The sequence below is a fragment of the Tasmannia lanceolata genome, unplaced genomic scaffold, assembly GCF_043159265.1.
Source record: "Tasmannia lanceolata isolate RefF3 unplaced genomic scaffold, GAP_Taslan_0.1 ptg000011l, whole genome shotgun sequence".
Classification (NCBI taxonomy): Eukaryota; Viridiplantae; Streptophyta; class Magnoliopsida; order Canellales; family Winteraceae; genus Tasmannia; species Tasmannia lanceolata.
In genome coordinates this window covers 16,393,628-16,417,943 of record NW_027518688.1, presented here as the reverse complement: position 1 = coordinate 16,417,943, position 24,316 = coordinate 16,393,628, and the positions used below count along the sequence as shown (strand labels likewise).

At 41.7% G+C, this 24,316-nt stretch overlaps 1 protein-coding gene across 1 annotated transcript; it reads right to left on the bottom strand.

Moving 5' to 3' along the window:
* Positions 1-1,011: 1,011 nt before the first annotated feature.
* Positions 1,012-21,733, bottom strand: LOC143886489 (protein EARLY-RESPONSIVE TO DEHYDRATION 7, chloroplastic-like). The gene is made up of 4 exons (XM_077390480.1): positions 20,554-21,733; positions 19,423-19,589; positions 2,423-2,507; positions 1,012-1,497 (listed from the first exon to the last, which is right to left on the bottom strand). The coding sequence occupies exons 1-4, from the start codon at positions 21,537-21,539 to the stop codon at positions 1,320-1,322; spliced, it is 1,416 nt and encodes a 471-aa protein (XP_077246595.1). The 5' UTR covers positions 21,540-21,733; the 3' UTR covers positions 1,012-1,319.
* Between the last annotated feature and the right edge of the window lie 2,583 nt (positions 21,734-24,316).

Here is a 24,316-nt window from a genome sequence, read left to right as displayed (position 1 = left end):
CAAGGTCTTTTGAAGACAATCCTTGTTAGCTATAGCGTCTCTCTTGAATTGTTTCCATTGCCCTTTCCAGATTCCTATAGAGATTTTTCTTTGTGTAGGACACTCTTCTTCCACCATTTTTTCATCGTATTCCAAGTCTTTAAGGAACTGAAGGTCGCCTACCACGAAAGAGACTGCCTTCCTCTTCTTAGAGGAGGGACCATTATCAGACGTCATGATAGAGGAGAAAGGTTTATCAAAGTCCTTCAGGAGTAGGCTAAACTTGGAGGCTAAGTAACTCTTACCAGGTTCTTCTTTCCTCCGGAAACCCAAGAGATTTCTTTTAAAGAGAGAGAGAGGCCTCCTTTCGTGGCAATAAATGGTTTTCGAGACGCAAGCCCCGCCCCTTCTATCGTGATTTTTCTCTCTGAATCGGTGTGCCTTTTCTAGAGTTGACACAAGACCCTTTGATCTGAATGATATCATTCAAAACTCTTGGACTTCCCATATTCTTTTTGCTTCTAAAAAACAATTTTTAATTTTTACCGTCTTTTCTACTAACACTTGTTGTAGATTGAGACAGTCGGAGATATCCTTTCTGAAAGCTTTTCGAGGATTAATACAAGATTTAGCTTTTAATTTCTGCTGACATGCCCCTTTTCCAGGCCTAGCAAATTTCCCTTTCAATGATGGGATTAACCTTTTTGGTGTATCTGTCGATTTTTCCATTCCCAAAGTAGAGAATAATTCAAAATCTGAGGCAGATCTGTCCAACGGCTCTTTTACCTTGGATATGACGGATTTACTCCCTGGGACTGTCCAACAGCCCCAATGTCATTTTTAAACTCTGATTCCATTCATTTTTTAACCAAATGCTAGAGAATCACATGGAATCAGAATAGGATGCTGATTCCAATTCCCAATTCTGGCAATCCAAAACTCACTTCACTGTAACAGACCTCCAACACGATTAGATCACCTTGCAACAAAATTCTTCCAAATCACATGTAGGAAGCAAGATACCAAAACAAGAGGGTGGAAATATCAATTCCCATACATAGAAATATGATAAAATCATTGTACTACAAAAAATCTGATCAGAGATGCACATATATCAAAATGGCTTCATATAGATAATATGAAGAGGCAAATGAAAGAAATTCAACCTAAACATGAAAACCCAACCAGTATTTAGTATTTACAATCTAAATTCTTCAGCAGTCTGAGGCAGTAAAGTCCCACAAAAATATATGCAACAATAGCAGAAAGAGCCTGATAAAAGTTCCATAATTTCTGAATGCATAAGAAAAGCCCCACCACCACTACACTCTTCTTCCCCCTTACTTGGACTTGCTGGAGGCGGCAGCTTTAGCGGCGGATTTTGCTATTGTTGAAGGTTTTATGACACTCTTTGGATTGAGCGCTCTTCGTATCTTGAATACAGCCCAGGCGGTTCCCAGAGCATGCCCAGCAGCATCAAGCCCTTCGTTCGTTAACTCTGCTGCTTGTTCACCATACCTACAACAGATTTGTGTACATTTCAAACTTTGACATATTCCGAACAGTAACCACAGTGATTTTTTTTTTAAAGGTAGGGTAACCACAGTTCTTCATGTTCTTTTACCTAATACAACTCGAAACAGAGAAGCCACGATAAACTTGGTGGATGATAGATCAAGAACAGAGTAGAAATTTTGAAAAGATTGAAATAAGACACAAAGGCACCGTGCAAACTTTTGGTGTGGACGTGATGCGATTGCTTACTGATAAACAATGAGACATTTTCACAATAGAAGCATAACCAAGTCAACATGGAACTTTTTGGGGCGGATGTGATACTGATAGCATAGTCACAAGTACCTCCGACATTTTTAAAATATTGCTATTTTTTATTTATTTTTCATCACAAAAATATTGTAATAAATTCATGATATTATTTGTTCTTTCATATATTTTATAGATTTTATTTTTTCAGGTTTTTCCGATATAAACCCAAAATTAAAAAAATTATATCACAAGATACAGTTCCCGAGAAGTTCCCAACACAGATGTGTGATTGTGCATGATACCTGTACTTACCAGATAAACAATGAAACTTTAAAAATATGTACCTATTATGAGAGAAACTGATGCAAATCAAGCAGAAAATCCACTTTGATTATTTTCATTAATACTAACAAACTGGGTATCATATTGATGTCTCTTACACACACCCACTTCAATAATTATGAAGAAATTTCATCCAACCAAAGAGAGTGGGCAACAGATATCTAAGGAAAACCAGAGCAAATACTTGATTGTTTCAGTATACGTATGCAATGCGTTCTCGCATTTCAGCAAATACAAGATTGAAGAATGCTCTCGTTAAGACATGTTGAACTGCATATCACTATGTGAATTCTAACAAGGAAATGCACAAGGCAAACATGTGCAAAGAAATTACCTGTGAGATACAAGGCCAGTTGTCACAGTTGACGATGTTGACAATACATTCTTTCCAGCTACTTCAAAGGCATCACAGACCTTGCCTGTTTTTCACCAGTAAAAACAAATCTGTCAATATTTTGACAAGAGGCACACCGTCAAGAACTTTTATCATTTCAAGTAAACGGCAACATTTGCACTGAGAAATCCTAGGAAAATTAGCACATGCAAAACAAGAAGGGATTTGCTAGGGACCAAAGGCATTTTGGGGAAGCAGCCGGTCCGCAAAATGCCCTCTGCGATGGTCCCTAGCAAATCCCAAACAAGAAAAAGCCCAAAAGAGAAGGATAGATGCAACGTTGCAAGCACACAAGGTTGCTATTTAATTATAATGTGAGCAAGATATAACTACTCTTTTCTCAGATAACCAACGAACTGTTAGAAATTTCGACCCAATGTCTCGAATTCAATAAGGCTAAAAGCCGAAATTACGGCTTCAAAAAGGTCTGACATCTTGTTAAAAATTTTAAAAAATTGCATTTTCACCAAATTTCGGCCGAAATTTGGGCTACTGGCTGAAATTTTGGTTTCTGTTGATTTTGGATTTCGGTCAAAATTTAAAACCTTGGCCTCAGCACAAGATCTTTGAGGACCCTCTTCCTCTAAGAGAATTACAAATCAGAATCATGGAAAGCTGGAACAAAACAGGACGTGTACATAAAGCAAGCACTGACAATTAGGTGCATAGAAAGATCAGTGGCGAAGTTTAAATGTTCTACAAGCATTCTTAGAGAATACTCTCAAGCAGGCAAGGAAAAACCTAGAGAACTTAACTTGGAAAAAAGAGTGAATCATTAACACCCTTATGAAAAGAGAACATCAGAATACTCACCTTAAATGTGGCAGAGACCATTCAGGGAATACATCAATCTCTTGAAACCTATATATAACCTATCCGATGAAATAATCAATCATTCACGAGATATCAGCACTATTTGAGTATGGTCAACACTTAGTCGAGCCAGGCGCCCACCACACCCCCCTCCCCCCACTCCCCCCCCCCCCCCCCCCCCCGCCCCAACACCCAAGTGACACGTCAACTTCTGACCCAATATTCAAGATTCTTTACTAACCAAAGGCCATCAATTCAACTGACTGTTATTAATCGTGATTAATCACAGTAGCATGCTTATAAAACCTGAGAGTAGTCAGCCTTCCTGAGACCACATTTAGCCTTTTGACATTGTATAACTCCAGTAAATTGTTCCGAAGAAGGATAAACAGTAGGGTGTCTTTTTGTGCTTCAACAAATATCATATGGCCCGGCCCACCATCATATCTAGCTCCAGCTACATGTTGTACATAGAGGGAGCTGTTGACCATGGACATCTTCCCTCAGATTTTAATAAAAATGAATCTTTGGTGTTGTCAATGTAAAGAGTACATTTGCCTACGGAAGCCTATTATCCAACTAGATCATAAGGGGCACAATGGCTTTCCATTTATGCAACCAAATCGACCTCTCGGTAATAGCTCATCAAATATCAGATAGCAAAGTGTGATGAAAATTGGTGAATGTGAACCGGACAATCTAGAAGTTGATGTCCTATCATAATTCAAAGATGACAATTTTTTGTGTAGTCCTGACCTTCTAGGTTTATTAAAAGAGGTTTTGGGTAACAGATTGAAGGTGAGTGGAGAATTTAGGTTGCAGACTTGTAATTCAGACACTCGGTTGTCACTTTTTCGATCCCTCAGAGCGGAAGGCAACATGGTGGATCTTTAGGGAGATTTAAAAATCTCCTATTCCCATATACATCTTATATCCATAATCAGATATGAAGTCAGTTTTGGAAAGTAGCCAAATACATAAGCTAATTAAACATAACAAGTGTGGATCATGGCGATGAAGGGATGGAGGGAGAAGAGATAGCTTTGAGTGGGAATGCACTCCGGCAATCTTGCCGGAATCTCGCCTCCACCATCCCAAGATGTAACCTCCATCTAGATCCTCTTTCCCCCTCAAGACCCGAAACCCACTTCGAAACCCCTAGTAAAACCCTCACCCAAACCCATTTCCATTAATTCCGGCAAGATTGCCGGAATCCGACCAACTCCATTAGATCCAGCCCCTTTCTCCATCACCTCTATTCTCTACCACCACCACCATCTTCTTTGTTACAGCCACTACCCCCATTTTCTCAAACCCCATTTCTAGCCTCTTCCTTCCATTAAAACCCTAGATCCGTCCACCTCCTCCACTTGCCTCCCTTGCAATCTCCACCTCCAAGATCAAACCCATTTCCCAACCTAGTCCATCTTCATTTGCAAGAGAAATCAGAGGAAGAAAATCAGAGATTGAGATTGCCAAAAGCTGAAGCTGCCTAGTTAAATATTGTCTAAAGCTCCACCTAACATGGCTTTTGGGGGATGGGGTTAGAAGGGCCTTCAAGGATATTGCCGGGGGATTGGATTTGTGATAAATGTGGTTACCATAATTTTAGATGGCGAAAATATTGCAGGTGGTGTCCGGCAGTAGCACCATCGCCTTCCTCGTCATCACTCCTGCAGACCCCTAAGCCATCATCCATGGATGAGATTGGGGGCTGGCCCAATTTAGGGGAGACCGCAACCAGCTTTGAGGAAGGATTTCCTGTCATTTCTGTATATGGAAAGGAAGTGGACGAGCATACACAAATTCTAAATGCATGTTTAATTGGAAGGATAAAAATGCAAGATTGGAACCTAGCTGATCTGTGGAAATGGGTAAGATGGTTCTGGGACATTCCTACCCTTGCCATGCCCAACATTCTTGCAAAGAATGAGGTGTTTTTCATGTTTGAAAATGTGGAGTTGGCTTCGAGAATTCTGAAGTTGGGGGGGAAGGCCTATAGCAATTACCTCCTCTCTCTATCCGCGTGGAATCCGGAATACCAACAAGGGGCAAAGGCACTTTGGGTTAAATTTTTTGGGATTCCTCTTCACGCGTGGGCAACTCGGAAGCACGGGTGCTTCAAAATGGCCCGCGCACCTGTATCGGGTGCGTATCCGACACGGGTGCGTGTCGGGTGCGCACCCGATTAAAAAACTTTTTTTTTTCTAATTTTACGGTCGGGTGCGGGTCGGGTGCGCACCCCGACGCACCCGACACGTTTTTAAGTGTTTAAAAAAAAAAACAAAAAAAAAGGCTGCCAATAGCAATTTGGGGGGGGGGGTTTAAGTTATATAAAAGGGTTTTAAAACCCAAAACCCTCACTCACGAACTCTCTCCCTCACCCTCTCTGTCTCGTCTCTCGTCTCTCAACTCTCGTCTGCAACTCTCTCTCTCTCTCTCCCCACGTCTCCTCTCTCTCTGCGTCTCTCTCTCTCTCTCTCTCTCTCTCTCTCTCTCACTCTCTCTCGGCCCGGGCTTCTCTCATTTTCTCCTCTCCCTCTCGGTTTCTCCTCTCTCTCTCCCTGCAACTACTACCGCCGCCTCCGCCACCGTCGGTCGTCGGAGCCCTAACCTAACCCTACAAAGGTACTCTCTCTCTCTACTTCTCTCCTCTTTGTATCTCTCTCTACTCTCTTTTTTTTATTATTATCTCTACTCTCTTTCTCTCTCTCCTTTATTTTTATTTGTGATTTGCATTATTTTATTTGTGATTTGCCCTAAAAAATAGCCTAAAGCCCTAACCGATTGTGAGTCACATAAAAATCAATTTGGAGCTCACAATCGGTTGGCATAATCTTAAAATGGATTGTGATTTTGAAGCCCTAAACTGATTTTCAGTTTGGAGGTCACAATTGGGAATTTGGGATTTAGGGCTTTGGGGCCTAAAGCCCTAAATCCCAAATTTCCAATTGTGAGCTTTCAGGCCATGTTAATTTGAGATTGTGACATTCAATTGGGAGCCCTTTAGGGATCAATTAGAGGGGTTAGGTCATTAGGGCTTTAGCCTTTAGCCCTTTACCCTTTAGGGCCATGTTAATTTAAGATTGTGACAATCGATTGGGAGCCCAAAACTGATTTTAGGAGTAAAAAATTATGTTTAATTCTGACCTCCAAAATCCATTTTGGGTTCAATTAGAGGGGTTAGGTCGCTAGGGCTTTAGCCTTTACCCTTTAGGGCCATGTTAATTTAAGATTGTGACAATCGATTGGGAGCCCAAAACTGATTTTAGGAGTCAAAAATTATGTTTAATTTTGACCCCCAAAATCCGTTTTGGGCTCAATTAGAGGCCTTTACCCTTTAGGGCCATGTTAATTTAAGATTGTGACAATCGATTGGGAGCCCAAAACTGATTTTAGGAGTCAAAAATTATGTTTAATTTTGACCCCTAAAATCCGTTTTGGGCTCAATTAGAGGCCTTTACCCTTTAGGGCCATGTTAATTTAAGATTGTGACAATCGATTGGGAGCCCAAAACTGATTTTAGGAGTAAAAAATTATGTTTAATTTTGACTCCCAAAACTAAATTTGTGTTTGTTCTTTTAATAGAATGTCTGCATCCGGGTCTAGTAGCGCCGCCCAAGCCACAAATGCACCACCTTCTACTTCTGCTGATGAAGACCTCTCGAAGCCCTTATGGAGGTATTCCACTAGTTTGATAAAGATCCTAAGGGTGGAGGGAATGTGAGATGGGAATGTAATTTTTGTCATAAGAGTTGGAATAGCTCTTACACAAGGGTTAGAGCGCACTTGTTGAAGGTATCAGGACAAGGAATCGGAGCGTGTCCTAAGGTGAAAGCAAGTGACCTACTCGGAATGCAAAGGTTGGAGGAAGAATGCAAGGAGGCTATGAAGCAAAATGCTCCTAAGAGAGTGCCATTGCCGCCATCATCAAGTAGTGGATCATTGAGTTGCCCAAGTAGTATGTTTGTCCCTCCAACTTTTGATCTAAAGTGGAGGAAGACCAGTGGTCCAAATGGAAGTGTGAGTGCTATTGAAAAGGCATTTAACATGGCGGCCCGTGATCAAGTACATGGCGAGATTGCTCGGATGTTTTACTCCGGTGGCTTGCCATTTCACCTAGCAAGGAACCCACACTATGTGAGTTCATACTCTTATGCGGCCAACAATCCAATTTCCGGTTATTTGCCTCTGGGATACAACTTGCTAAGAACGACTCTACTACAAAAAGAGAGGGCAAATGTTGATAGGTTGTTGCAACCCCTTAGAGAGACATCGAAGGATAAAGGGGTGAGCATTGTTAGTGATGGATGGAGTGACTCACAAAGGCGGCCTCTCATTAACTTTATGGCGGTAACCGAGGGTAGGCCTATGCTTCCCAAGGCGGTAGATTGTTCGGGGGAGACAAAGGACAAACATTTCATTGCCAACTTGTTGAAGGAGGTAATTATGGAAGTTGGGCATGAAAATGTTGTCCAAGTAATTACCGACAACGCCGCAAATTGCAAGGCGGCCGGGCAACTTATTGAGGCACAATTTCCTTCCATCTTTTGGACCCCATGTGTGGTGCACACCCTCAACCTTGCTTTGAAGAACATATGTGCGACGAAGAATGTGGAAGCAAATCAAGTTACATATGACGAATGCAGTTGGATAACGGATGTTTCGGGAGATGCTAGCATCATTAAGAATTTCATAATGAATCATTTCATGAGACTAGCCATATTCAACGAGTTCAACACTTTGAAGTTGCTTGCCGTGGCGGAGACTCGATTTGCGAGTGTTATTGTTATGCTTAAGAGATTGAAACTCTTAAAGCAAGGTCTTCAAGCAATGATTATTAGCGACAAATGGACTTGTTATAGGGAGGATGACATGGGAAAATCGAGGTTTGTAAAAGAGAAGGTGTTAGATGACGTATGGTGGGATTCTATCGACTAGATACTCGCATTTACATCCCCCATCTATGACATGCTTAGAGAGTGTGACACGGATACGCCTTGCCTTCACTTGGTTTATGATTTGTGGGATACCATGATAGAGAAAGTAAGGGCGGCAATATATAGGAAGGAAGGAAAGAGGAAAGAAGAGGAGTCCAAACTTTTTGACGTGGTGCACGAGATTCTTGTTGCTCGTTGGAACAAGAGCAACACTCCACTTCATTGCTTGGCTCATTCATTGAATCCAAGGTTAGGTTACTTTAAATTTATTTGGATTATTAGTTATTTATGTTTATTTCTAAGTTCTAACTTTTGACTTGAAATTTGAAGCTAAATTAGTTTTTTCTTTCTTAAAGGTATTATAGTGAGCAATGGCTTAGTGAAGATTCAAGTCGGGTGCCTCCACATAAGGATGCAGAAATTTATACCGAGAGGATGAAGTGCTTCAAGAGGTACTTCACCAATTCCTCGGACCGCACAAGAGCTAATGTGGAGTTCGCGCAATTCTCCATGAAGTCCGGATTATTCAATGATGTTGATTCCATCAATGAACGGTTCACTATCACGCCTCATGAGTGGTGGGCCATCCATGGTACATGTGCCCCTATGCTTCAAAGCATAGCTTTGAAGATTCTTATGCAACCTTCATCGTCATCTTGTGCCGAGAGGAATTGGAGCATTCTCTCAAGAGAAACAAGATGACTCCACAACGAGCTGAAGATTTGGTTTTCGTTCATAGCAATCTTCGGCTTCTCTCAAGACAAACTCCACAATATAAGCAAGGAGAGACAAAGATGTGGGACATAGGTGGAGATACATTTGATTCCTTCGAGGATGTAGGGGTACTTGAAGTTGCTAGTCTTTCTTTGGATGAGCCGGAGTTGGAGTCCATTGTTTTTACCGACGACGTAGAGGACGATGTTGTCGATATTGGAGCTGAAGCGACTGACTTCTAGGATTGATGATGCATTGATGCTTTATGTTATTTTGGTGCTTTATGTTATTTTGGTGTTTTAATGATGAATTTGATCACGTATGAAATGAAGACTTGAAGAGTAGTATTAGAATTTTCCATTTTGGTGAATGGTGATGTTATTGTTATTTGATTGCTTTCCTATTTTTAAATTTTTTTTAATAAAAAATATTATTATATTCAACGCACCCGAACGCACCCGCACCCAAGTTTTTTGGAAAATCACGTACCCGCGTACCCGTGTCGTGTCGTGTCGCACCCGCACCCGTGCTTCATAGGTGGGCAACATCGACCGTGGAAGCTTTAGGGAGAATTTTTGGACCTGTTTTGGAAGTAAAGATGGAAGGAGATCATGGTGACTGTATGAGCTATGTATTGGCAAAAATATACACAACAGAATGGCAGCTATCCAAGCCCTTTGTCCATCTTCAGCTACAAAATAGAAGATTCAAAATAGGCATTGAAATTCATGATCCTTCGGCATTGGAGAGTATGGCGTCTCTGATTTCTGCAAAAAATATCAGGGAAGCATCCCTTAGAGTGGCAGGGCTCCCGGCGCCACGGGCGTCGATTTCGGGGTTGCTGTTGGCCGGCTCTACACGAGTCGGCCCAATTCTTTGCGTAGGCGCGCGACGGATCCTGACCGTTCCTTTGTCATCCATGATGACAGGGTGGTTGACGGTGGGAAATCCGTTGATCATTTTGAAAATTGGCCCCCTACACTGCATCGATCGGTCAATTTGGATCTTAGTAATCCTTGGGGGTCCCACAGGACGAGTTTAAATCCCAAACCCAAACTTTGGGCGGAACTCCCAAGACCTGGCTGGCAGGTGCAGAAAAAGTATCCGTTACTGGTAAAACTCAAAGGCAGGATACGAATAGCTTTTTACCTAACCAGTCGGTTCCACCCTTTAAAGGAACATCCAATGGACAGGTGGAACAATCTTGGAAGAACAAACCGAGATGCCGCAAACCGAAATTATTGACTCATGCTACATCGAGACTAGAGGATAAAGTGAAACGACCTCTGGATATCCTGAAAAAACACACAAAAGGGTCTTCCCCTAATGGAATGATCATTAAAGCCCCATCCTCAAATCGAAATCCTATGAGGAAACAGAAGTTTCTTCGTCGGATAATTGGGGATTAGTTTCAGGAGAGGGCCCTGGGAAAGTTTAGACTCGGGAATGAGGAGCAAGTCAAACTAAAAGACATCGCCCGTCTGATCGACTCAAGAAAAGAGTGGTTGAGTCGAAACCTGGAAGGCTTTTCCCTCCTCTCAAATCCCCCCAGCTGTGTGAAGTCCTCGGTTAAGAGGATGCCATGGGGAGTTTCAATCGATGTTCAAAGGGGAAGTTGGGTGTTTTGCTTGTTTAGTTTGTGGAATCCGCGGAGTTGGTTTTAGTTCTATTGGTCGGTGTTAAGGTGGTTTTTAGAATGATGGATTGGAGAGATTAGGGGTGCAACTCGGGTCGGGTTGGGTCGGGTTGAGGCTAACCCGACCCAACCTGGAAACCTCAACCTCCAACCCTAACCCAACCCGACTCTTAACCCGGTTTGGTTAACCCGACTCTTAACCTGGTTTGGTTAACCCGACCCGAACTCGACCCGATTTCCTAAGTCGGGTTGGGTTGGGTCGGGTTGGGTCGCTGAGCAGATGCTTGTTACCTAGAAAAGCAAAGCAACCTATCATTGTTCCACTCTACTGGCACCATACATCATTCATTTTCAAAGTCTATATTTGTTTTGTCTCTTTTTTTTACATCATACAATTATCAAATCTGAATATGCAATACAAAATGAATTAATGAATCAATTATAGATTGTTGTTTCCAACTCAGCAACATTCGAGAAACCCCCAAAATGGTAAAACTCATAAAAAACGTGAAGTATCAATACATATTACTATATTAGTCAGGTTACGGGTCAGGTCGGGTTGCCCATACCCCAAACCAACCCAACCCGATTTTCGGTCGGGTTGACAATTCCCAACCCGGACCCAAACCCAACCTGGAAAAGTTCAACCCAACCCGCCCAAAAAATCGGGTTCGGGTTGACCCGACCCAAGTCGCACCCTATGAGAGATAGTAAGGGAATTAAGGAATGTGGAGGAGTTGCTGCTAAAGAAGTGTTGGGGTTTCTTGAGGTTGTTTGAGAAGGACCATAGATGTAGGTTGGAATGATCGTAGCGTAGGGCAGATGGTTGGGCATGGTCGGGGAAAGCTTATTTTTGGATTGATTGTAGAGTAAGAGCCACACATGGCATGGTGCAGGAAGAATGGACCCAGATTTTCATTGTTTTTGCTCCGTCCTTATGGTTCAAGGTATGCCCTGGCCAGCTTTATTTGAATACTATGTAATGCCAATTGGGCCTCCTGGTCCCTAATGTAACTTTCATAGTATCTGTTAGAAATGAGATTAGGGTTAGAAGAGAGGAAGAAGAAGAGTGAAGGATGGAGAGTCTCCACTCGGGAGCTCCTCATGAATATGATGTATATATAGGCCCAAACTAGGGCAACAACATACAATGACTACAATACCCCTAATGATGTGGACCCGGTCTTCGATGTTGTAACCAAGGAAGAAGGTAATGTGGACCCAGTCTATGATAAGGTCAAGGAAAAGGAAGACGAAGTGTTGCAACGGCTAGATCATCCCAAGGTTCTTCGGAGATCCGAGAGATTAAGGATGAAGAACAGAGCATGAGTGTGTTTGCTTGAATTGTGTATAATTGTGTATACTTGATAGTAGGGTAGGAAGTGTAATTAGGAAATGAATAAGGGGTGGTTGCTATAAGAATGGACAAGGGGGACCACAAGGCAGCTGGTTAGAGACACCTGAAGGTTGACATGTGGCAGGGATGGACCACAAGGCAGCTGGTTAGAGACATTTGGCATCAAATCATTGGCTTGGAGTCCTTCCCTCCCTCTATAAATAGAGGTGGAAGGGTTCATTTCAGAGGACGGTGAAAATTCAGAAATTTGGAATGAGAAAGGGGAAAATGCCCTTGGGATTTTGAGAAAGTTCTTGGAAAAGGGATCTGAGCAAGGTGGAAGAAAGAGCCTTTGGTCGAGTAAGGTTGTCTTCTTTCGTCCTTCACAACATATCTTGTTGTAGGAATTCCTTTCTTTCAATGTAATTCTTCCTTCCCTGCATTCTTAACAAGTTTGTTTCTTTCTACTTCCCTTTGATTCTTCATCTACTGCATCTAATCAATACATTGATTTCATTTTTTTTTTCTGCAATCAAGCCTTCACAATCAATCTGAAAATTGAAGTTAGATCTAAGCAAAATTCTGAGATCCAGTTTACATCACCTAACTAATACAAGTAATGTCTAAACTAACCTAATACATTATTCAACATCCCCCTCAAGCTGGAGTGTATATATTATGAAGCTCAAGCTTGCTACAAAGAACTACGTCAACAACTAAAAAAATACAAGAAGCTCATGCACATCCAGCTTGGTATAACACTTGCGGTACATACATAATGCAAAACATAAACTGAAAAACAAAGGCCACCATGAACAGCATCGAGATCAATGTCCATCAAAAGAGTAGCTCTCCTGAAGTAGCAGAACAACGAGAGCGATCAAATAGGGCCTCTCCCTGAATGAGAGCACGGCGAACATATCCACATATCGAGGGCAATGGAGGCGCCATGGCAAGAACATCTACAATCCAGCAAGCAAAAAGGGCACACCAAAGGTGCACACAACGAACATTGGCGAAGCACCACAACGCCAAGTGAAGAAGATAGCAACTGATGGGGAAACCATCGAAGACAAGGTCGACGGAGAAACCGTTGCCTGGAGAGAAGGGATAGAGAGAAAGAGGATAACGAACCAACGATGGGAAACCATCGTCTAGAGACTAGGTCGACGGCATGAACATCGTCACCTGAAAAGATAAGAAGATAGGAAGAGGATAACCAACCAGCGATGGGGAAACCATCGTCTGGTGACAACGTCGACGGCATGAACATCGTCGCCTGAAGATAAGAAGAGGAAGATAACCAACCAACAATGGGGACATCATCGCTTGGAGACAAGGTCGACGGCATGAACATCGTCGCCTGAAAAGAGCCGACCAACGATGGGGAAACCATCGCCCGGAAAGGAGAGGTCGACGGGAAAAGAAAGTCGCATGTAAGGGAGCCAACCAACGATGGATATGGAAGCCATCGCCCGGAAAAGGAGGAAGAAGATAACATGAAGGGATAAGGCATAAAGCCGAACAACACGAAGAGACATGAAAAACAAGACATGAAAACAAGACAACACTCCCTCAAGAAGACAAAGACAATACTAATACACTCCCCCTCAAGAAAAGACAACAAAGTGAACAACACTCCTAAGAAAAGACACAAAGAACTACATGAAAACACTCCCCCTCAAGTTGAAGGTCAAATACCTTCAACTTGCAACGAAAAGAAGACAAACAAGGCACTACACCGCTTTCAGACATTTGATCAAACACTTGGTGTGCGCTGTAGAGAAGAAGATAAATGAAAGATGACAAACAAGGCACCAGACCTCTCTTAGACATTTTATCAAATACTTGGTGCGCGCCTTGAAGAACTACATAAAAGACATAGAAGGTAATAGAAAGAAAGAGATGATAAGAAGACGACGACAAGACAAGCACAAGAGAACAACAACAAACAATACAAGACAACACTCCCCCTCAAGTTGAGGCCAAAGGCCTTCAACTTGAAACAAAAAGAACACTTTCAAGGCACAAAACCCCTTGAGACATTTCATCAAACACTTGGGGTGCACCTTGAAGATGAGATGAGAAAGACAAAGGTCATAGGCCAAAAAAGCTATAGAGAAGAGAAAATAAAGAGAGCTTTGGAGTGGAGGAGAACCCAAAATGGGTTTACACAAGTAATACAAAAATAATTTTTGTTTTGCTTTGAGATATATGATAGAGGGAAAATGGGTTAAAAACGAAATGGGTTTGACGAAATGAAAGAGAAAGAGTGAGATTTCTAGGGTATAGAAATGGTTTTATTTATTTATTTGGGTACTGTAGCGGGTTACTGTAGCAGTTACTGTAGTGGGTTACTATAGCAGGGAATGGAGGGGTAGGGGAAAGGGAAGAGGGGCAGTGGGAGGAGGAGGAGAAGGGAAGGGCACGAGCGAGGAGAAGAAGTGAGTTTTTTTTCTTTCTTTTTGAGATTTTGTGGTCTTGGCAAAAAGGACACGAGTAAGAGAGATTTTCTTAAAAAAAAAAAGGGTTTTAAAGACAAGGAAAGAGAGACACTACGAGAGAGATATTTGAGGGATTTGAAATTTGAGGGAGAAACTATAGAGAGATAAAGAGAGGAAAACGAGATACGAGAGAGATACGAGATAAAGGGATGATGGCATGGAGGGAGATACACTTCTTCTTTCCTTCTTGAAGGATCAACCCATTGGCTCTGATACCATGTTAGAAATGAGATTAGGGTTAGAAGAGAGGAAGAAGAAGAGGAGTGAAGGATGGAGAGTCTCCACTCAGGAGCTCCTCATGAATATGATGTATATATAGGCCCAAACTTAGGCAACAACATACAATGACTACAATACCCCTAACTAATACAAGTAATGTCTAAACTAACCTAATACATTATTCAACAGTATCAATGAAAATATTTCATCTTTAAAAGAAAAATCTCCTATTCTTAAAAATTCAAGGTTTTCGCTGGAATAGCTGTGTTTCCATTAATTTTATTAATTTGTTGAAGAGGAAGACATCCTGATGCACTTCCCAAATGATTTTTGATGCCTTGGGTATTTTGGGAATCCATTCTTGATCTTTTAGAAGGATTAAGGCACAACCGCCATGGTGAGTGGGGTCAAATGCTTTGGTCTATCGCTCCGTTTGTAATGGCATGGATCATTTGGGAAGAGAGGAAAGAAAGAATGTTAAAGGGTAAGAGTTTATCTGATGGGTGGTTAGTCGTAATTCCTAAACACTAAAAGATTGATCATTAGTCAAACTCTCATTAGGAAATACTTTTGGGAAAGCTCAAAACAACACCTCTTCAGAAAATGGAAAGAAGGAGATCATACAAGGTAAGTACTAAATCAATCAAAAAAAGTTACAGGGTAAGCATTTCTCAAGGAGAGGAAGTGTCCCGCGCAAAAAGGACTCCACACCACAGATACACCATATGATTAAGTCTAACTTTGACCGCTGTTGGGGAATCGAACGCCAGTAGCTGGTAGCATATTTAGTGATGATAAATGTGAGATTTTTTTGCCATTCTTATGGGGCTCTGTGTCTTCTGCAAAGAGTTAGAAGAGAGGTTATGGGTTGACGGGACTCATTGAATGTTATTTGTCAGACAACTCAGAGAAAATATGGGGCCATGACATTAGCTCACATTATTTATGAGGTTTAAGAAGTTTGTGGAGGAAAAGATATTTCCTTCCCTCATGTTATTAAAGAAACAAGCAATATAAATGATACCTTAGAAAAAGAGGGTTGGGGAAATTTCTATTCCTATTATATGTTTCTTCTTTCATTTAATAAAGTGGTTCATTATTGTTAAAAATTAAAAATAAATAAATAAATAAATCTAACATCTTGGCATTATAGGCAGGTACAAGCAAACTCGAATTTTTTTATTGAAAATTGAAATATTTATTCCGGACAAGTCCCCTAACAGGCTATAACAGTACCGCCCGTACATATAGTAGGATTACCTTACATATCCGTTATATGCTACCCATCCGTGCCCCCACCTTACAGTACCCAATAGCCTAACTTGTATCAGATCCAACAAGACTGCCATATTTGTGGGCCCCTCCAAGTCATAATACGTGTCCGCCATGCCACAACAAACTTCTCCACCTCATCCCAGCTGGCGATTTCAATTTTCAAAAATCCCGCTCGAAGTCCTAGAGCTATTGTGTGCCCCAAACCGTGCACGATAGCCATTTCTTCTAACATACGCTAGGCCGTCTTCTTCGGCTGCATATCCATAGAGAGAGAGAGAGAGAGAGAGAGAGAGAGAGAGAGATGGTAGTCTTCTCCGGCAACTACCCCCGCAGGCCACCACCTACTCCACGGTCACCACCTCCAATCCCTCCAACATCTCTTCCACAAAAGCCATCCATCTCCACCTCCTAAACCCAGCCACCACTACCATCTTCTTCAAGATCTAACCCTACCCAAGGTTACCGGGATTGCCCTCCCACCCTCTGACCAGCGATCCGGGGTCGCCGACCCCAAATGTGGTGGGTCGTTTTCGACCCGGATCACCAAAAATGGCAACCCGGGTGACCTGCAGGTAAGGGAGAGATGCATAGAGAGAAACTAGAGGGAAGAAGGGGAAAGAGAAAAAAAAAACAACTCTCCTTCCGAGCTTTAATCTAATCATACCTCATTGAAGGCCAGAAAAAAGAAGAAACCGAGAAGTAAAGAGACTAACCTGAAACAGATGTTGGTCCGACAAAAACTTCTACTGAAGATCGCCAGCCAAACTAAAAACATCCATGTACAGTAATGTAAAATCTCCTTCCTTGCATCCTTGCTTTTGCAGAGAGAGAGGGGGTTTGTAAATGGCATAAGAGAGGAGCGAAAAAGGAAACTGTGGATGGCATGCAGCCACTTAAGAACTCTAAACAAAAAATCCGACCAAAATCGTACTGATATTGGCACTACAAGTTTTAACCTATTTTTTAAACTAGAAAAGAGTAGGTACTCCCTGGAGTAGATAACTTATCTACTCCCTAGCTTAAAATAACAGTTGGGGCCACATTGTTTGGGTGATCCAAAGCATTCATTTGATGGACCCCCGCATAGATATGGTGTGCCCAAAAAGTCAGCTCGATAGGATCATCCTAACCCTATGAACTGTGGAGGCAAAAAATGGATAGATTTGTGCAGGTTTATACACGTCTATTTTTGCCTCCACAAGTCATAAGGTTAGGACGATCCTATCGAGCTGATTTTTTGGGCACACCCTATTTATGTGGGGTGGCCATCAAATGAATGCTTTGGATCACCCAAACAATGTGGCCCCAATTGTTATTCTAAGCTAGGGAGTAGATAAGTTATCTACTCCAGGGCGTACCTACTCTTTTCTCTTTTTAAGCAGTTGTCGAATGTTATTACCATTCCCAAAAATTGATTTTGGCACTACAAGTTTTAATGTCTTCTTTAAATAGCTGTCAAATGTGATTACCTTTCCCAAAAACTACCAGCAGCCACCAGTTGATATGCTTGACTGCCATATTTAAGATAAGGCCTAACAATGCTTTAGCATCTCTTGGCAAAACATTAAACTAGAGAGATAAAGAGAGCACCTGAGCGACCCCATATAGCGAACCAAACTTAGCCTACCCTCATTGTACAGCGTTCCGGGCTACTATCATACCCCGTACCGCGTACCAGAACGAACCACGTTCCAGGTAACGTTGACCCCACCTCCACCATCCCATTTTGCCATTGCTAGATCAATAACCCATCTTCACCACTCGATCTCCGGCGGACTTCATCTCGCACCACCACCAATCCCCACAGACCCCCATTAAATCCAGCCTCAATAGCCTCCTGACGGCCTCCACTGCCTTCATATTCGGTAACCCACGGACCTTCCACGACCTCCAAATCTGGCCTCCAGCCTCGCTTCTATCCATGGCCTCCAGATCCGGTCTCCACGACCTTCCACGACCTTCCAGATCCGGCCTCAATGGCCTCCTCCCGTCCTCCACGAACCAGATCCAGTCTCCCGATGCCCTCACCACCGATCTCAAGAGTTTGTTTTGGCCTCCAGACAGCCTCCACCGTTTCCAGACGGCCTCGACGCAGTTGTTGTTAAGTGAACATGTCTCGATTGAGCTTTGATGAGCAAACTCGATTTAAACTACCCAATTCATGCCCCGAATCAACACCCACAATCCAAATCCTAAATATAGAAACTTGGAGCACCCAAAATCAACTAGCTCAGTAGAGGAAGAGAAGCCCCAAGAGAGCAAAGATGATTTGGTCCAAGCCGCATCAATGACAAACTGAAACACCAAAAATCTTCCGATACACCTCTCGCCTCCCATCACCACCACAACAAAGGCTTCTTATCACAAAGTCCATTAACGTCAATCCCAAATCCTAGGTATAGGGACTTCGAGTACCTATAAGCAACTGAATTAAGGTTGGTATGAGAGGATGAGAAAACGCAATAGGGCAAAGAAAAAGAGGCCAAGCCACATAATGACATAGAAACCATCACCATACTAGTAAATGGTTTTTGTTTTCCATTAAGGCAACCACTTTAGCACCATCACATCAAAAATCACACAAACATGTTTAATTGATCAGTCTCCTAAGATCCTAGATACTTACAGCTACATATTTGCAAGCTTCCCTCCATAGCCACATCCCAGGAGCACTTTGAGCTACTAGCATGCACTTCCAATTACATTAAGGAACCATCCTGAAAAACCTCTATTGGGCATTCTGAACATAGTTATCCCAACAACAAGATGCAACAAGAAGCTTTCCTCATATTTCTTGAGTAATACTGCTATACAACTAATAATCAATTCAACATCCAGTTCGTGTTTAACGGTCTCTAACCACACAAATGTAGATCGGTCTGGGTACCCAAATGATAGGAGATCAACTAAAGGTTATTCTGTCCTTGTCTTAGTAAAAAAAAAAAGCTTTGGTCTTTTTTGGGGAGTTAAATTAGCAGGAAGTTAAATAAATAAACACTCGCTTGAATCATAAAGCTGGAATGGGAGTATAGTTCCTCTATTAAGAATCTTTTGGAGTTGGTAGGCTTATAGAAGAGTTGGAGTTCAGAAAAAAGACATACAAATGAACTTGTAACTATAAGAGACAGTCCACATTGCATGAAATCCTACGTTCATGAGCAATGGCCCATAAAGGTCAATTTTACTGTTTTAATCCTGAGAAGTTACACAAGATATGATTAAGACTTTCCTTAGGGGTAATGATTAGCTAGTTGACATATTCCTCCCCAAATCTCTAGGAAGATGCAAGTTCTACCAATTCTTCAACAAGGCCAGCATGATTGAATTCGATGACCCAGCTTAAGATGTAGTATTATTACAATGAATATGCATTATATGGCTAAGGTATCAATTCATATTTCTTTCTTGATTTTTTTCATGTAAGACCATTTCTGCGGTTGCACCTTCATTTTAGATAAAAATTAAAAGAACTGGAAATAGTAAAATTAAAACAATGAACGTACCAAATCCATCCAGGGAAGCAAGGACAATTTCCCCTGGGAGAAGACTGAAAAACTTCTTGCCCGCTCTAGAATTCACAACAGAGCTTGTGAAGAATCCAGCCACCCTCACAACCCCAGATAAGACTCCAGAAACCACTTCCTCTGACATCTTTGAGACCCTCCTAACCCTACAGAAATCACCCATTTATCACAAATCAATTTTTTGTTCTTGACATAAATTGTTCATGAAAAATGGAGAAAATGGAAGTCAACACAAATCTTTCCATTCAACTGCAGTTTAAGAAAAGGAAAACGATCTTGACACACTTAAGATTAGGAAAGCCACCATGCAGTTTGTCCTATTTCTAAAAGTTGTAAAAGCAAATCAGATAAGACAATGACACTGCTAGAGAATGTCTAATTATAAGCGTCAATATCATTTCCCTGAAAAAAAAGATCATACAAACACATATCAAAAAAATCCAAAACAAATCTTTCCATTCAAATACAATATAATAAATGGAAAATGGTTGTGATAATCTTAAGATTAGGCAAGTCACCATTTACCTATTTCTAAAAGATGTAAAAGCAAATCAGACAAATGACATCGTTAGAAAATGCCTAATTATTGGATTGCAGGAATTTTTTGGAAAAGTTCGGAAAGGAGAAATATTTCTAAATTTGCATATTTCTTCACACAAAAAAGATACTTGAACCAGCCCTATTCAAATTTTACTCAAGAGGTACCCTTCAATTTATGATAATATCACTCTAATTAACCATAAACTTATCATTTCCCTCTAAATAATGGAATTAAAAAACTTTCCCAACAAAAAATTTTCAATAAGAAATGTTTTTCTTGCAATCCAAACATGTCAATATCATTTCGCTTAAAAAAAATCATACAAATGCAAATATTAAAAAATTGAATGGAAAATGGTTGTGATACTCTTAAGATTAGGCAAGTGTCAAATACAATATAATAAATGGAAAATGGTTGTGGTACTCTTAAGATTAGGCAAGTCACCATTGACCTATTTCTAAAATATGTAAAAGCAAATCAGATAAGACAAATGACACAATTAGAAAAAGCCTAATTACATCAAAAGCATCTCACCATAAAACAAAAAAAAAACCCATTAAAACCCAAACCTTTTAATCCTCTTCATGGTATCGCGACTAATCTCAGTCTTCTCGGAATTAGGATCCATCCTCCTCTTCAAAATCTCATCTCCCCACTTCAACCTATCCACAGTCACATCACCACACCACAATATCCCCTTTATCAACTGCCCTGACCCCGTCGCAATTGCCTTCGCAACATACCCACCATAATCCTCCACATTCGGTGCCAATGTCGTCCAATATGCCGCCGATCTCTCCTCCATCATCTCCTTCTTCGCCCTCGATTTCAAATCTGACGGCGATACCTCTTTCGCCACTGACCCATCTAAAACATCAGATTTCTTCTTCTCCAAAACCTTTTGCACTGAAAAACTACTATAATGCTCCAAAATCGCATCGAATTCATTCAAAAGACCCTCTTGCCCTTTTGATGCAAATGTCAAACCATAATTCAGTAAATTTTCAGACCCATCTGTGGGACCACCAGAGCTATCCTCCTCGCCGGAATCCGGCGAGTCGGATTTGGGAACATGGAGGGAAAAGAAGTAGTGGGATTCATCTAATTTCACGGCGGCTTCGTCTTTTGTTAATGGCCATTGGATTTCGTCGGAGATTCGGACGAGGACGGCAACGATGTTGTCGGATTGCCGGATTCCGACGACGGTGAGATCGCCGGTGGCGAGTTGGATACTTTGGCTTTTGTCTATTAGATTGACAATCGCGCCGGAGATTTTGATTAGGGTTTCCTCGGAGGATTCGATTGGGAAATTAGGGTTAGGGTTTGGAGAATTGGTGGTAATGTCGTCGGGGAAGAGGTTTTCGACTAGACCTTTCATGGAGAGTGAAGGGTAGAGTGATGATTGAGAGGGTTTGGATTCATTCAACGGCTGAGATGAATCGATTGAGGGGTAGAGAGATGATGATGAGGAGGAGAAAGGGTAATTGCGTTCTGGGTTTGATTGGATTGCTTCAGGGTAGAGAGAACTAGGGTTAGGGTTTTGATTATAAGCCATCTCTGTGTTGCTGTCTTTTTAGAGTTAGGGTTTTGGTTTTTTTTTTTTGAAGATGATTGGAATTGATTTTTTAGGGTTTGGAATGTTGAGGTTGAAGAAATTAAGAGACAGTGGGTGAGTGCCGGAGTGGGATGTGGGATTTGGGAAGGGAGTGGCGTTACTAAATATGAACGCGTGGCAATTAATGGAAGAACGAGACAAATCTCTGCGTTGCTAACCGTTACTCGCCCGCGTATTTGCCGCGCTTTTTACCAGAAATCTGGATTTTCGGAACGTGTTTGACGATGATAGGCATGCTACTTGATACGAATTACATTATTGCCACTGAATTTTGTAGTGCATTATTTGTACCCATTCTCTTGATGACTTGATGGGCTTTGTCTTGTAGTTCATACATTGTTTTTGTCCCTCATTACATATTCACACGTCGGCAAAACAACCCCACAGGGGAAGTGTATTGACGACTACTCTTTTACACTAGAGGGATCACCCAAGGAAAAAGGGGGGCGAATATATCATTTCCCAAAGGATAATCCTATTGAATGGATACTTGTCTAGAACAAAACACAAGGCACAAGTGGTCTCTTCGAATCCACTTTTGTAAGTTTTTATATTGAAGTGATATATTCGCCCCCTTTTACTCCCAAGCTACACTGTGGCTCGGGGAAGAACCGGAGGTAAATATATCATTTCCCTTTATATGGTGGGGTGGCAAGGGAAGAAACAGAGGCAAATATATCATTTCCCTTTATATGGTGTCCTTGTCCCACATAGTTGGGCTTAATCAGGGTGTCCTGCGGCCCTTGATATTTGATCTAACAACGCTTTCATTGGATCAAACACTAATTGGATCAAACACTAAGGCCTTACTCATCAAAAAAAAAAACACTAAGGCTTTATTTGGATTCTTACTTTTTTCACGCGGAAAAATAATTTGAACCAACCCTATTCAATTTTTTCTTAGAGGGACATTCGTTTTATGAAATTTTCCCTCTGAATTAACTATAATCATATCATTTTTTGCTAAATTGTGGAAAGAAAAAAATTTCCCGAGAAAATTATTGATGCTCAAATCCAATACAGCGAACGAAGGGCTACGATGATGTTGATCCCTCCTGCTGCCCGACGCCGATGGTGGGAAGGTGAGCTCAATTTGGACCTGCTCTCACAGACAGCAGGTTAGGGACCATCCAGAGTTGGAACTTTGGAGAACCCTCCAATGCTCAAGGCAGTTAGGAGATCAACAGCATGAGAACTTAGCACTGGAAAGTAGCGCGTTACTTTGGTTTTGTAGAGGAGTGTTCCCTTTTGTAAGCAAAGGGGTGGCAAGGGAAGAAACAGAGGCAAATATATCATTTCCCTTTATATGGTGTCCTTGTCCCACGTAGTTGGGCTTAATCAGGGTGTCCTGCCGCCCTTGATATTTGATCTAACAACGCTTTCATTGGATCAAACACTAATTGGATCAAACACTAAGGCCTTACTCATCAAGAAAAAAAAACACTAAGGCTTTATTTGGATTCTTACTTTTTTCACGCGGAAAAATAATTTGAACCAACCCTATTCAATTTTTTCTTAGAGGGACATTCGTTTTATGAAATTTTCCCTCTAAATTAACTATAATCATATCCTTTTTTGCTAAATTGTGGAAAGAAAAAAATTTCCCGAGAAAATTATTGATGCTCAAATCCAATACAGCGAACGAAGGGCTATGATGATGTCGATCCCTCCTGCTGCCCGACGCCGATGGTGGGAAGGTGAGCTCAATTTGGACCTGCTCTCACAGACAGCAGGTTAGGGACCATCCAGAGTTGGAACTCCGGAGAACCCTCCAATGCTCAAGGCAGTTAGGAGATCAACAGCATGAGAACTTAGCACTGGAAAGTAGCGCGTTACTTTGGTTTTGTAGAGGAGTGTTCCCTTTTGTAAGCGAAGAATGTGACGGCGACATGGCGACGTGTTACTAGCTGTTGCGACGACACCTGGCAAGGTATGGCTGCCTAAGGATGGAGTGGATGGGACGCCACTAGGGCATGGCACGATCCCAAAAAGGGGCAGGGTATGGGGAGTGGAGGTGATTGGAATTTGGAAGGTTCGGGACACTCTACCTTTTTGGTGGTTGTTGATATGGCTTGTTTCGTGTGAGGCGGCGGACATGTATCATGCAGTACAGCTCTGTGGGCAGGTGAATGTCAGTAAGCTCAACGATAATGGTAGTCCCTTGGACCTGAATGTTGCCATGTGTCAATGGGTGAATGGTTGCTTCTGCGGAAGGCAGTCATGGGCTTGCACTCACTCAGGACCGGTGCATTCGATGTCGGTTTTAGGGATTACGGCTTCTTTCTAGGGCCTCAGATTAGGAGTTTGACGTCTTTCATGGGCTAAGCACCACGTGTTTTCTTCTGGTTAGTGGTTCGATTTTATGCCCCATCAAAATTATTTTTGATCGAAAATGTTTTCTTGAAATCCAAACATGGCCTAAGGGAGGCAACTTTGTTGTACCCCCATTATGTGCAGCTACATGCGTACACCATATAATTTCTGTACAATATGATGAACAAGAATACTAAGAACAAGAAGCAAATAAAGAAAGCCTTTTATTTTCTTTAAACTACAAACACAAGATAGTGGACGACACTATTTTTTATTCAATGTTTTCATTCATCTGAAAGTGAATCACAAGAGACCATATATAGATATCTAATGCTCACGTCCAACACAGACACAAACTCACACGTTTCTACTTTTCCTAAAGCTACTTGAACTCAAGACCGACT